The sequence below is a fragment of the Diaphorina citri genome, unplaced genomic scaffold (genome assembly GCF_000475195.1).
Source record: "Diaphorina citri unplaced genomic scaffold, Diaci psyllid genome assembly version 1.1 scaffold2677, whole genome shotgun sequence".
NCBI lineage: Eukaryota > Metazoa > Arthropoda > Insecta > Hemiptera > Psyllidae > Diaphorina > Diaphorina citri.
The window spans coordinates 17,199-29,453 of NW_007380094.1; the positions used below are offsets into that span (position 1 = coordinate 17,199).

General features: G+C 41.6%; 1 protein-coding gene across 1 annotated transcript; it reads right to left on the bottom strand.

Moving 5' to 3' along the window:
- Positions 1-2,510: 2,510 nt before the first annotated feature.
- On the bottom strand, positions 2,511-11,150 carry LOC103519341 (beta-adrenergic receptor kinase 1-like). Its single transcript, XM_008484429.3, has 9 exons — positions 9,435-11,150; positions 8,126-8,328; positions 7,655-7,761; positions 5,397-5,569; positions 4,864-4,964; positions 4,014-4,232; positions 3,467-3,589; positions 2,928-3,146; positions 2,511-2,514 (listed from the first exon to the last, which is right to left on the bottom strand). The coding sequence occupies exons 1-9, from the start codon at positions 9,534-9,536 to the stop codon at positions 2,511-2,513; spliced, it is 1,251 nt and encodes a 416-aa protein (XP_008482651.1). The 5' UTR covers positions 9,537-11,150.
- Positions 11,151-12,255: the final 1,105 nt, after the last annotated feature.

The following is a 12,255-nucleotide window of genomic DNA, read 5'->3' on the forward strand; positions in this document are numbered from 1 at the left end:
ATATGATCAATTTTTGATCGCTGAAATCTCCATAAGAAATACACAGAGTGCAGAGACTGCGGGAGAGAAATGTTCCGCTCTCGACCAACTTTTTGAGTTTCGTTTATGTTTTTAGTTTGATAAATACAAGTTCGGCCATGCCTTTTCCAGAAGTTTGGCCATGCCTCGGGATGAACTAGCGGGCTTCCGGAGCGAAGCGACGGAATTCAGCTAGTCTTATATTATAAGAACAAGATCCATTCACTCATTCACAGTTCACATTTCACATTTCACACACTGATCGCTCTATCTCGAGAACCACACCACCTAGAAAGCTGAAATTTGGTAGGAATATTCTTTTTATGGTCTAGGTGTGCAATAAGAAAGGATTTTGCGAAAATCTACACCGATCCTGAGATATGATCAATTTTTGATCGCTGAAATCTCCATAAGAAATACACAGAGTGCAGAGACTGCGGGATAGAAAACTTTTCCTCGCTCGCCTAATATTTGAGTTTCGTTTATGTTTTTAGTTTGATAACTACAAGTTCGGCCATGCCTTTTCCACAAGTTTGGCCATGCCTCGGGATGAACTAGCGGGATTCCGGAGCGAAGCGACGGAATTCAGCTAGTCTATCAATAATATCAATATAGAAATACAAATAACATTATGTAGTTTTCACTTTGACGGCACTTGTTGATACGACATCCGCCGGATTTGTTTTTCGACGGTTTTACAATGTGTTGGATCTATTCTGTGTTTTTCCTTCAAGAGGTTTGATAGAGGGAAATGTACCAACAGACCAGTGGCGTAGCGTGGTCTAAATTCAAGTGTAGGGCATGTAGGGCTCATGCACAGGTCTACCAAATCCCATCACAGTACATGCCATTAATATTTATGGGCATTAGAGTGAACTTTTGAGTTGTATGGCCGCCATACACGCCATACATACACGCTACGCCACTGCAACAGACTGTATTGTCTTTCACAAAGCTTATGGGACCTGAGAACAAGGTGAGAGACAGAGGTCTTATCGTCCCGAAATCGAGAGGAGGAAAACAGGACAGGAGAAAGTCAGCCGTTCCGAGAACAAACCTCAACTGTTTTAGGATATAGTTCGCCTCAACGGGAATCGGACCCGCGACCTAGGGGTTAGGAAACAGGATGCGTCCAAACCAACTATCCCGGCTCAACCTCTTCAAAAGAGAGAAGGAAAAATAATTAGTTAAGGAAAAAACTATTTCTTTAATTTTAATCCGGCCCGAAGGACTACAAAATAACCCTAAAACTGTATGTAGTTTTTGGGTCATATTGCGGTCCTTCGGGCCGGATTGAAAATATGCACTCACTTGTAAACGTTATAGAGTTGGTACAACTGATCCGCTGACAATTCAGAGTAGAATTTTCCGATCATCTGATTGGTTGACCCGCATAAAAATAAGACAGTTTTTGCAACTAAAATTAGCGTCCCGTTAGTTAAACTGTTTACCGTTATTTGACGAAAACTCGTTTGTGCGCATGTGCAGAAACGAGTTTTCGTCAAACAATGTTAAAGAGTTCAGTTAACGGGACGCTAATTTTGGTTGCCAAAACTAGCTATAAATAAATGCACATTTATACAAGACTTCGCTCATATGGGCCCTATTCCAAGAAAGACTCTGCACTCCCAAACTTTAACTCCACGCGCAAAATAAAACGTAATTCACCGTTCTTGGAACAGGCCACTGGTCTAAAGGGATTTTACAGACCCTAATATCATAAACAAAATAATATTCGAAAAAATCTACACCATTACTTTTTCCTTCTAAAATTCGCAAAATTTGAAACCATTACCATATTAGGTTGTCTTTTTTCGCCTACTTAGCTGACACAGAATACATGAGGTAGGTACATATGAGATTTCCGACCAACCTGATCTAGAGATTGGTGGTTCGAATCCAAGTCAAGTCATAAAATTCATCGAGGAATCTACATAAGTACAGTACAATTTGGCAAGAGCACATTTTTTCCTGAATTCTTTCAAGAACTTTTTTCGAAGAGGTTTGATAGAGGGAAGTGTGACAGCGGAGTTCGTATCGTCCCGAAATCAAAGATAGAAGGAGAACATGATAGGAAAAAACCAGCCGTTTCGGCAGTGAACCTCATCTGTTTTGGTGAATTTTTCCAGCGTTTTTTAGGGCTGTTTTTGTCGCGAATCTATGATAAAATTCGCCCCGGGCGGGAATCGATCCCGCGATCTAGAGCTTACAAGACCGGCGCTACCTTCCAAGCCGAATAGGCTGGCCTATCAGTTCACAAGTCTTCACCACGGTCAGAATTTCAATATCTCACAACTACCCACATATTAAAATCCTAAACTTACACTTATTTATTTATATTTATAATAATTGTATCAATATTTATCCTATACGTACTTTATAACATTTTGTTTAGAAGGATTGTCTTAATTAGGTATACGAAACGAAAGAGAAAACAAATAAATAAAAAGCTCAAAAGGAATTCAGCTAAGAGAGGAATCCCCAAAGGGAATTTAGCTGAGGAAAACATTCGTAATAAGGTATTACAGGGACGTAAATTGGATTAATCCTAACTCGGTGGTGTAGTGGTCAAGGCGCTCGCTTGGTAAAGAGGAGGGCGTGGATTCAATCCCAGCCGAGATATGGAATTTAATCCTCAGTATAGTTTGAGAATTCGACCACAATATTAGAAGCAGTCTACTGCTGGAGTGAAGGGACTTCTCAGTCCTATGCGAACAGTATAAATAAGCACTAGGTATTATTAATCGAATATCTTACTCCCTGTTAGGTGGAAGAGCTCATTGTGTGAGAATACTGCCATTGAAGGTGTTGGGTGAACACGAAAACACCAGAAAATAACCCGTTGAATATTCGCAATCGAAAAACCAGTACAATTTTTGTCGATGGTGGGATTCGAACCCGGGACATACCTCTCCGAGATGGTGAGGGGAAAGTTCTTGTAGAGATCCTGATCCGCTTCGGTGAGCTTAATCCCTTTCGTGTCCTCCTCATCAAACGATCCTATATCGAACGCATCGGCGGCATTAACCTCACCCCGTGGCGGTATGAGAGGCGGCGTGTATTTCTGCATGTACACCTGGGTCCAGTCCAGACCCGTGAAGAACGGGTGCTCCTTGACCTCATCCGACCTGAAAGGGTTAAACGTGGACTGTAGCCTTTGTGTGTAATGCTGTCTAAATAAGTATGTAGATAGAGATAGTTTATTTGGGTACTTATACCTCAGCTGTTGCTGAATTGGGGTCTTGGCCTTGTGTTTGGGCATATTTTTCAAATGGGCAGAACTTACAAATACTTCATGTATGATGGTTAGATAGGTAAAGGATTACTCTTTGTATGTTTTCTAAACTTATAAGTATGTATTGTGCCTATAATGACCACCAAATAAATGTTTATTTATTTCTTTATTTGGGTACTGATTAAAATGTGCTAACTACAATTAATAGCAAACTCACCACTACCTTTCTCATCATCGTTGAAGCGCGCTTTCTGTTTGGCTTTCTTCTTCTGTTCTATCTTGTCAGTCTCCAGGTTTATCGTCTCTAATACTGTCTCCGCCACTTCGTTCTGCCACCTGGGAACATACATTGGAAGGAATCAGGAAAGCGCTTGTGTGCTTATTTAGGAGAGGTTTCCTCTTTTAAAAAAGCTATGAAATGAAGCTTTACCGAATTGGAAGCTCCATAAAGAAAAGACATTTAGAATGTCTAGGACATGCGATTAGAGGAGAAAAAAATACAATATGCTTGGATTAATTATAGAAGGAAAAATCCAAGGAAGAAGAAGCAGAGGAAGGAGAAGAAGTTTCACACGTTGCCTCTAAGAATTATGCCTCTTATCAGATGGGCGAGAAGAGACAATACTTCGGTGTAGCCCAATACTTCCTATTTGGGTGCTGGGTGAACACGAAAACACCAGAAAATAACCCTTTGAAATATTTGCAATCGAAAAACGAGTACAAATTTTTGTCGATGGTGGGATTCGAACCCGGGACATACCTCTCCGAAATGGTGAGGGGAAAGTTCTTGTAGAGATCCTGATCTGCTTCAGTGAGCTTAATCCCTTTAGTGTCCTCCTCATCAAACGAGCCTATATCGAACGCATCGGCGGCATTAACCTCACCCCGTGGCGGTATGAGAGGCGGCGTGTATTTCTGCATGTACACCTGGGTCCAGTCCAGACCCGTGAAGAACGGGTGCTCCTTGACCTCATCCGACCTGAAAGGGTTAAACGTTTTATTAGCCAGTTCACCTCATCCGACCTGAAAAGGTTAAAAAAATATTGAAAAAAGTTTAAAAAAAAAAAATGTATTTTTAAAATTTTATTGACATCAATGGTATATATACAGTTTGTAGTACAAGTTGACTCAGCCGCCTATGGACCCAGACTTTAAACCGAGAAAACTTAGGTTAAAAAATATTGAAAAAAGTTAAAAAAAAAAAAAAAATGTATTTTGAATATTTTATTGACATCAATGGTATATATACAGTTTGTAGTACAAGTTGACTCAGCCGCCTATGGACCCAGACTTTAAACCGAGAAAACTTTTTTTTTTTGGTGGTAGGAACAAAGGTATATACTTAAAGATAATAAGAATTATTTACATAAACGTATGATAATATGGATGTAAAAAGTAAATATTATCATCGTTTTTTTTTTTTTTAATATAATTATTATTATTAAATTTCAGTTGGTTGTTCCAGCTCCAGTACTTCTCTACTAACTATTTTGAAGGTTCTTGGGTAATAGCAATAGTATCCACAAAATAATTGGGTCTGGTATAAGTAGCCCGCCAAATCCAAAAGCTTAAGAACCCCTGAGCTTGGTTAGGAAAGAAAGGTGACTCACCCTCGGCCTTTACAGCCCAATCGATTGTATACTTCTCGCTGTAGAAGTCCCTCCAGTAAATCCTTGAGTTCCTTGGAAAATGAGTCTGGCAGTTCTACATTCTGAAAAATGTAGAACAATAAACGGAATTTGTTTGTTTGTTTGATAGAGTTTAACCACACGTGTAACTGCTAAGGTTTTTAGTGACGTTGGTTTTACAATCCATTCGGTGACAAGCTACCCGCCTCCTCACATTAACCTCACCCAGCCTGAGTGGGGCCGGGAAAAGCTAACAGTACGGTGTTGACTAAATGGTTACACATCCAGATAACAACTATGCGCAAAGTTGCTTAACTTCAGTGACCCACTGAGAGCTGGTGCAGTTATCGTGTTATCGCCGTAGGCATGAAGCATTAATGTTTGTCACAAATGTTCCCTGATTATTACACTAGGTACGCTAAATTTGATCATTTGACTTGGACGTTCTTTCTCTTCCCCCCGCCAACTTTGTAGGCGCTAGGTCGCGGCTTATTCAACTTAAAGATATAACTTACCATGGTAAGCGTCATCCGGTCTATCTCATGCTTGTCCTTGGTCTTGTGCTGTCGGAACGGCGAGTGACCCTTGAGTAGTTTGTACAGCATACATCCGAATGAAAACCAATCAGCACTCGAATCGTAGGCCGTCTGTTTGGACAGAACCTCCGGGGCCATGTACCCGTGAGTACCTAGGAATAGAATAGAATATAACTTGTTAGAATAGAATAGAATACGGAGTGACCCTTGAGTAGTTTGTACAGCATACATCCGAATGAAAACCAATCGGCCACTCAAAGAATCGTAGGCCGTCTGTTTGGGACAGCCAACCTCCGGGGACCATGTAGCCTGATACCTAGGAATAAGAAATAGAATATAACTTGTTAGAATAAATAGAATACGGGTGGACCCTTGAGTAGTTTGTACAGCATACATCCGAACTGAGAACCAATCGGCACTCGAATCGTAGGCCGTCTGTATTGGCAGAACCATGCATGGGGCCATGTACCACGTAGAGTACCTAGAATAAAGAATGAGAATATAACATGTTAAATACAATAGATACGGAGTGACCTTGATAGTTTGGTACAGCATAATACATCCGAATGAAAACCATCAATCGGTCACTCGAATCGTAGGCCGTCTGTTTTGGACAGAACCTCTGGGCCATGTACCCGTGAGTACCTAGAATAGAATAGATAATATATACTTGTTAGAATAAGAATAGAATAGAATACGAGCGAGTGACCTTGAGTAAGCTCTTGTATCACGCATACATCCGAATGGAAACCAAGTCGGCACTCGAATCGTCAGGCCGTCTGTTTGGACCAGATACCTCCGGGGCCATGTACGCGTGAGTACCTAGGAATAGAATAGAATATGAACTTGTTAGAAAGTATGAATAGAAGAATACGGAGTGACCCTTGAGTATTTGTACACCCATACGATACATCCGATGAAAACAATCGGCACTCCCGAATCCGTAGGCCGTCTTGTTTGGACATGAACTTCCGGGCCATGTAACCCTGAGTACTCAAGGAATAAAATAGAATATGAACTGTTAGAAAATAGAATAGATACGGAGTGACCTGAGATAGTTTGTACAGCATAACATCGAATGAGAACCAATCGGCACTCGAATCGTAGGGGGCCGTCTGTATTGGACAGAACCTCTGGGGCATGTACCCGTGAGTACCTAGAGGAATAGAATAGAATGTTCGCGGATTTCGCGATTTTGTTCGCGGATTTTGCGATTGTGCTCGCGGATTTCGCGATTATGTTCGCGAATTTGGTGATTTTGTTCGCAGATTTCGTGATTATGTTCGCGGATTTCGCGATTATGTTCGCGGATTTCGTGATTATGTTCGCGGATTTCGTGATTATGTTCGCGGATTTCGTGAATATGTTCGCGGATTTCGTGAATATGTTCGCGGATTTGGCAATTTTGTTCGCGGATTTGGCTATTTTGTTCGCGGATTTTGCGATTATGTTCGCGGATTTCGCGATTTTGTTCGCGGATTTTGCGATTGTGCTCGCGGATTTCGCGATTATGTTCGCGAATTTGGTGATTTTGTTCGCAGATTTCGCGATTATGTTCGCGGATTTCGCGATTATGTTCGCGGATTTGGCGATTTTGTTCGCGGATTTGGAATCGCCAAATCCGCGAGCATAATCGCCAAATCCGCGAACAAAATCGCGAAATCCGGGAACATAATCGCGAAATCCGCGAACATAATCGGCAAATCCGCGAATATAATCGCCAAGTCCGCGAACATAATCGCCAAATCCGCGAACATAGTCGCGAAATCACATAGGTACGATATGTACATAGGTACGATAGGTGATAACGAGAATCCAAGGGACCAGCTCATTTTTTTCGTTTAAGGCGGTTTAATACAACATTTTCTCGTTTCTAAAGGTTTAGCAAAGTGGAAGAGCAAACTGATGATAGCATGACAAATTTAAACAAGTTAAGAACAAATTCTGATTTATAGAGGTACCTAATTTTAAAGTTAAAAAACGCGTCCCGAATTTTTTCTGGGACAAAAACGGAAATTCGGGACAAAACGCCCCAAAATGAAAAACTGAACGGGACGCCGGGACACCCCCTGAAATTCGGGACTGTCCCGGCCAATTCGGGACTGTCCCGGCCAATTCGGGACGTTTGGCAAGCCTAAATATAAACCTAACCAATAATCGCCAATGATTCATCTTCAACAGCTGACTTCTTTGTTTCAGGCCAAGTTATGCGATGGCCAACAATATTTATGACTTACCCACGGAGGCGTGAGGTTTTTTCTTGGAGAAATCACAGGCTAGACCGAGATCTGATATCCTCACATGTCCATGCTCATCTAACAGAATGTTGGCAGGCTTTAGATCTCTGAAATGGACACAAGGAACAGAAAGGGTTAAAAATATTGCAATCAAAGGGTTTTATTCAGAGATGAATCGTGAAATTAACCTATTTAAAACGCAAATCACCTTTCAAAATGCTGTCATTGTTTTTGGTGCTTCCCCTATCAGAGATACAACATGGAAATATTTAATTTTAAATATGCCATAGCTCCGGCCCTGGTTATCGGATCAACCTCTAATTTTCACTGAAGTACTGTATTTTTTCAAGGTCTTTCTTATGGTGTGTTAAAAATTTCGTCCCTAAGTGAATCGGAAAATATTCAGCCTTTGCGTGCAACTTTCAAGACTGTACGACTTACAGTTAAGGAGCTACGGGTTCGAGTACGCACCTATATACAATATATCTCCTGTGCATATGTTCCAAGCCTAAGATGACTTCGGCCGCGTAGAACCTCATTTCGTCCTCGTTGAAGACCCCATGCTGGGAAAGATGATAGTGGAGATCACCCCCATTCATGAGGTCGAGGATGAAGCAGAGCTTGTCCGGGGTGTGGAATGCGTACGTCATACACACGATGAACGGACAGTCCACCTGCAGGAGGAGGAAAGATGATTGAGTAAAACCTATAATACATTTGTTTATCTATGGCATTTTAATATACAACAAAACGAACAAAAAATTTAAATCAACATATAAGAGATAAGTATGAGATATCTGAAGCAGTGAAGAAGTTATCGAATGATACAGGATATGATGTGAGGGGTCAGTTTTGAACTACCTATTTGTGAAACAGTCTGATTTTCATGTCCACATTCACATGTAGGGGACGTAGTAATACCTCACTATGATATTAGAGAGTTTTTGCAACCAAAATTAGCGTCCCGTTAATTGAACTCGTTAACGTCATTTGACGAGTATCACTCCCTTCTTATTACACCCCTTCCCAATTTCTCCCTCTTTTACACCCCCTCCCAATTCATCACTCCCTTCTTATTACACCCCTTCCCAATTTCTCCCTCTTTTACACCCCCTCCCAATTCATCACTCCCTTCTTATTACACACCTTCCCAATTTCTCCCTCTTTTACACCCCCTCCCAATTCATCACTCCCTTCTTATTACACCCCTTCCCAATTTCTCCCTCTTTTACAGCAGTAGCCTACTGCTGGGAGTGCTGGAGAGGCTCTTTAGTCCTATTCGATTAGTATAAAATACAAAACAACAATAGTTTAGTTGTTGTTGTTGTTGTTGTTGTAGCGGCTTTAGCTTTCGCCGAATGGCGATAGCAGAATAAAGAAAAGATGTCTTTTTGTATCTGCTATACACCGGGGTGATGATCTCTAGCTCTAGCCATTTTAAGTTGGCTGACTCGTCCTAAACCGCAGTCAACCATCGTGAGGACATGTGCTTGGTCTTTAAAAGCAGAGAAAACCCTTTGAGGAACTGCCAGCTAGCTAGGCTGGTTAGGGTTAGCTGTTCTCCTCCCTGTTTATAGTCCCACAGCCAGACGCTAGTCTTCTCTCTGTTTAACGTCCTCTAGTCAAACAACAATAGTTTAGTAGTTACCCCTAGTTAGCTTCGAGAGTAGAGCGTTCGCCCTTTAAGCTCTAAATAGCAGGTTCGATTCCTGCCAGAGGCGGTTATTGCTAACACTTCATGGCGTACATTTTACCGGTATTTACTGAATGAAACACTTACCCCTGTGCTGACTAGACTCAACATGATGCGTTCATTGAGCGCCAGTGTTTCACCCTGTTTCATTTTGATCCGCTTCTTGTCCAGACACTTCATGGCGTACATTTTACCGGTATTTACTGAATGAAACACTTACCCCTGTGCTGACTAGACTCAACATGATGCGTTCATTGAGCGCCAGTGTTTCACCCTGTTTCATTTTGATCCGCTTCTTGTCCAGACACTTCATGGCGTACATTTTACCGGTATTTACTGAATGAAACACTTACCCCTGTGCTGACTAGACTCAACATGATGCGTTCATTGAGCGCCAGTGTTTCACCCTGTTTCATTTTGATCCGCTTCTTGTCCAGACACTTCATGGCGTACATTTTACCGGTATTTACTGAATGAAACACTTACCCCTGTGCTGACTAGACTCAACATGATGCGTTCATTGAGCGCCAGTGTTTCACCCTGTTTCATTTTGATCCGCTTCTTGTCCAGACACTTCATGGCGTACATTTTACCGGTATTTACTGAATGAAACACTTACCCCTGTGCTGACTAGACTCAACATGATGCGTTCATTGAGCGCCAGTGTTTCACCCTGTTTCATTTTGATCCGCTTCTTGTCCAGACACTTCATGGCGTACATTTTACCGGTATTTACTGAATGAAACACTTACCCCTGTGCTGACTAGACTCAACATGATGCGTTCATTGAGCGCCAGTGTTTCACCCTGTTTCATTTTGATCCGCTTCTTGTCCAGACACTTCATGGCGTACATTTTACCGGTATTTACTGAATGAAACACTTACCCCTGTGCTGACTAGACTCAACATGATGCGTTCATTGAGCGCCAGTGTTTCACCCTGTTTCATTTTGATCCGCTTCTTGTCCAGACACTTCATGGCGTACATTTTACCGGTATTTACTGAATGAAACACTTACCCCTGTGCTGACTAGACTCAACATGATGCGTTCATTGAGCGCCAGTGTTTCACCCTGTTTCATTTTGATCCGCTTCTTGTCCAGACACTTCATGGCGTACATTTTACCGGTATTTACTGAATGAAACACTTACCCCTGTGCTGACTAGACTCAACATGATGCGTTCATTGAGCGCCAGTGTTTCACCCTGTTTCATTTTGATCCGCTTCTTGTCCAGACACTTCATGGCGTACATTTTACCGGTATTTACTGAATGAAACACTTACCCCTGTGCTGACTAGACTCAACATGATGCGTTCATTGAGCGCCAGTGTTTCACCCTGTTTCATTTTGATCCGCTTCTTGTCCAGACACTTCATGGCGTACATTTTACCGGTATTTACTGAATGAAACACTTACCCCTGTGCTGACTAGACTCAACATGATGCGTTCATTGAGCGCCAGTGTTTCACCCTGTTTCATTTTGATCCGCTTCTTGTCCAGACACTTCATGGCGTACATTTTACCGGTATTTACTGAATGAAACACTTACCCCTGTGCTGACTAGACTCAACATGATGCGTTCATTGAGCGCCAGTGTTTCACCCTGTTTCATTTTGATCCGCTTCTTGTCCAGACACTTCATGGCGTACATTTTACCGGTATTTACTGAATGAAACACTTACCCCTGTGCTGACTAGACTCAACATGATGCGTTCATTGAGCGCCAGTGTTTCACCCTGTTTCATTTTGATCCGCTTCTTGTCCAGACACTTCATGGCGTACATTTTACCGGTATTTACTGAATGAAACACTTACCCCTGTGCTGACTAGACTCAACATGATGCGTTCATTGAGCGCCAGTGTTTCACCCTGTTTCATTTTGATCCGCTTCTTGTCCAGACACTTCATGGACAATATCGCGTATACTTTTCACTGAAAACAGAAAAAGAAAAGTTCAAGATAAACTAATAATAAAGTAAAACAGAATAGAAGAGGATCTGGCGATCTAGGTAGCTACATCCCCCCTCCCCCTTCAGGATGAGTGTTTCATCGCTGTTTTTATTTCGTAGCAATGAAACAGCACCTTTTTTTTATCGTAGAGGTGGAAAATCTTCATTTCTTCTTTTAAGATAATCTCGTGGTGAATGAGATTAGGTTGGATTTCTACCAACTAAAAACCACCTCACATTTGGGAATCAGCCTGGATCTGCGTGAGCTTTGCTACAGTACTGATTCTATCCTATCTTTTTTCTCTCTGTTCATGCTTCTTTTCTTCGTTCTTTCTATTTGTTCAAGTTTCTTGTATATCATTCTTCTTTCACTTTAGGTATCCTATTCATCTCTTCATCCTGTTCATCTTCAAGTTCTTGCGTATCAATATTCCTCATCCTTGTGAATGAAACAGCACCTGCATTAGATTCGTGTGGTCAGTGTCGTAGCATGCCCATTCCGTAGTACGTCCCCCATCAGATGGGCGATATGAGACTCAGTAGGAAATCCCCAATTAGGTCGGTATTGGGTCAACAAGAGGGCACCAGAAAGTAAACCGTTGAAATATTTGCTATCGAAATACGAGTGCATTTTTTTTTTTTTTTTTTTTTTCCGATAGTGAGATGGGCGATCTGAGATTACCCAATTTATGTCATCGCACCGTAAAATTGCTCTCCTCCTCGTATAGAGAGAAGGGACAGCATCAATACGCAGAGACGAAGGAGGAGGGAGAGGAGTGAGAAGGAGGAAGGAAGGGGGAGGGAGAGAAGGAGAAGGAGGAGGGAAAAGAGACAAAGGATCATGGTTTGGTATGTAGTATAAACAGTCATTTTGATTATTTATTCGAGTATTTATTTATTTTTTATCTTTATTTCTTACGATGTACGGTACTCTTATTTATTTTTGTATTATATCGTG

What these genes read in the sequence shown, in the direction of transcription:
- LOC103519341 (XM_008484429.3), bottom strand. Translation starts at nt 9,536, where the DNA reads ATGTACGCCATGAAGTGTCTGGACAAGAAGCGGATCAAAATGAAACAG. An exon ending in TGAGTCTAGTCAGCACAGGG is followed by an intron (nt 8,329 to 9,434) that starts GTAAGTGTTTCA and finishes CTCCTCCTGCAG; the next exon opens with GTGGACTGTCCGTTCATCGT. An exon ending in ACCGGATGACGCTTACCATG is followed by an intron (nt 4,965 to 5,396) that starts GTAAGTTATATC and finishes TACATTTTTCAG; the next exon opens with AATGTAGAACTGCCAGACTC.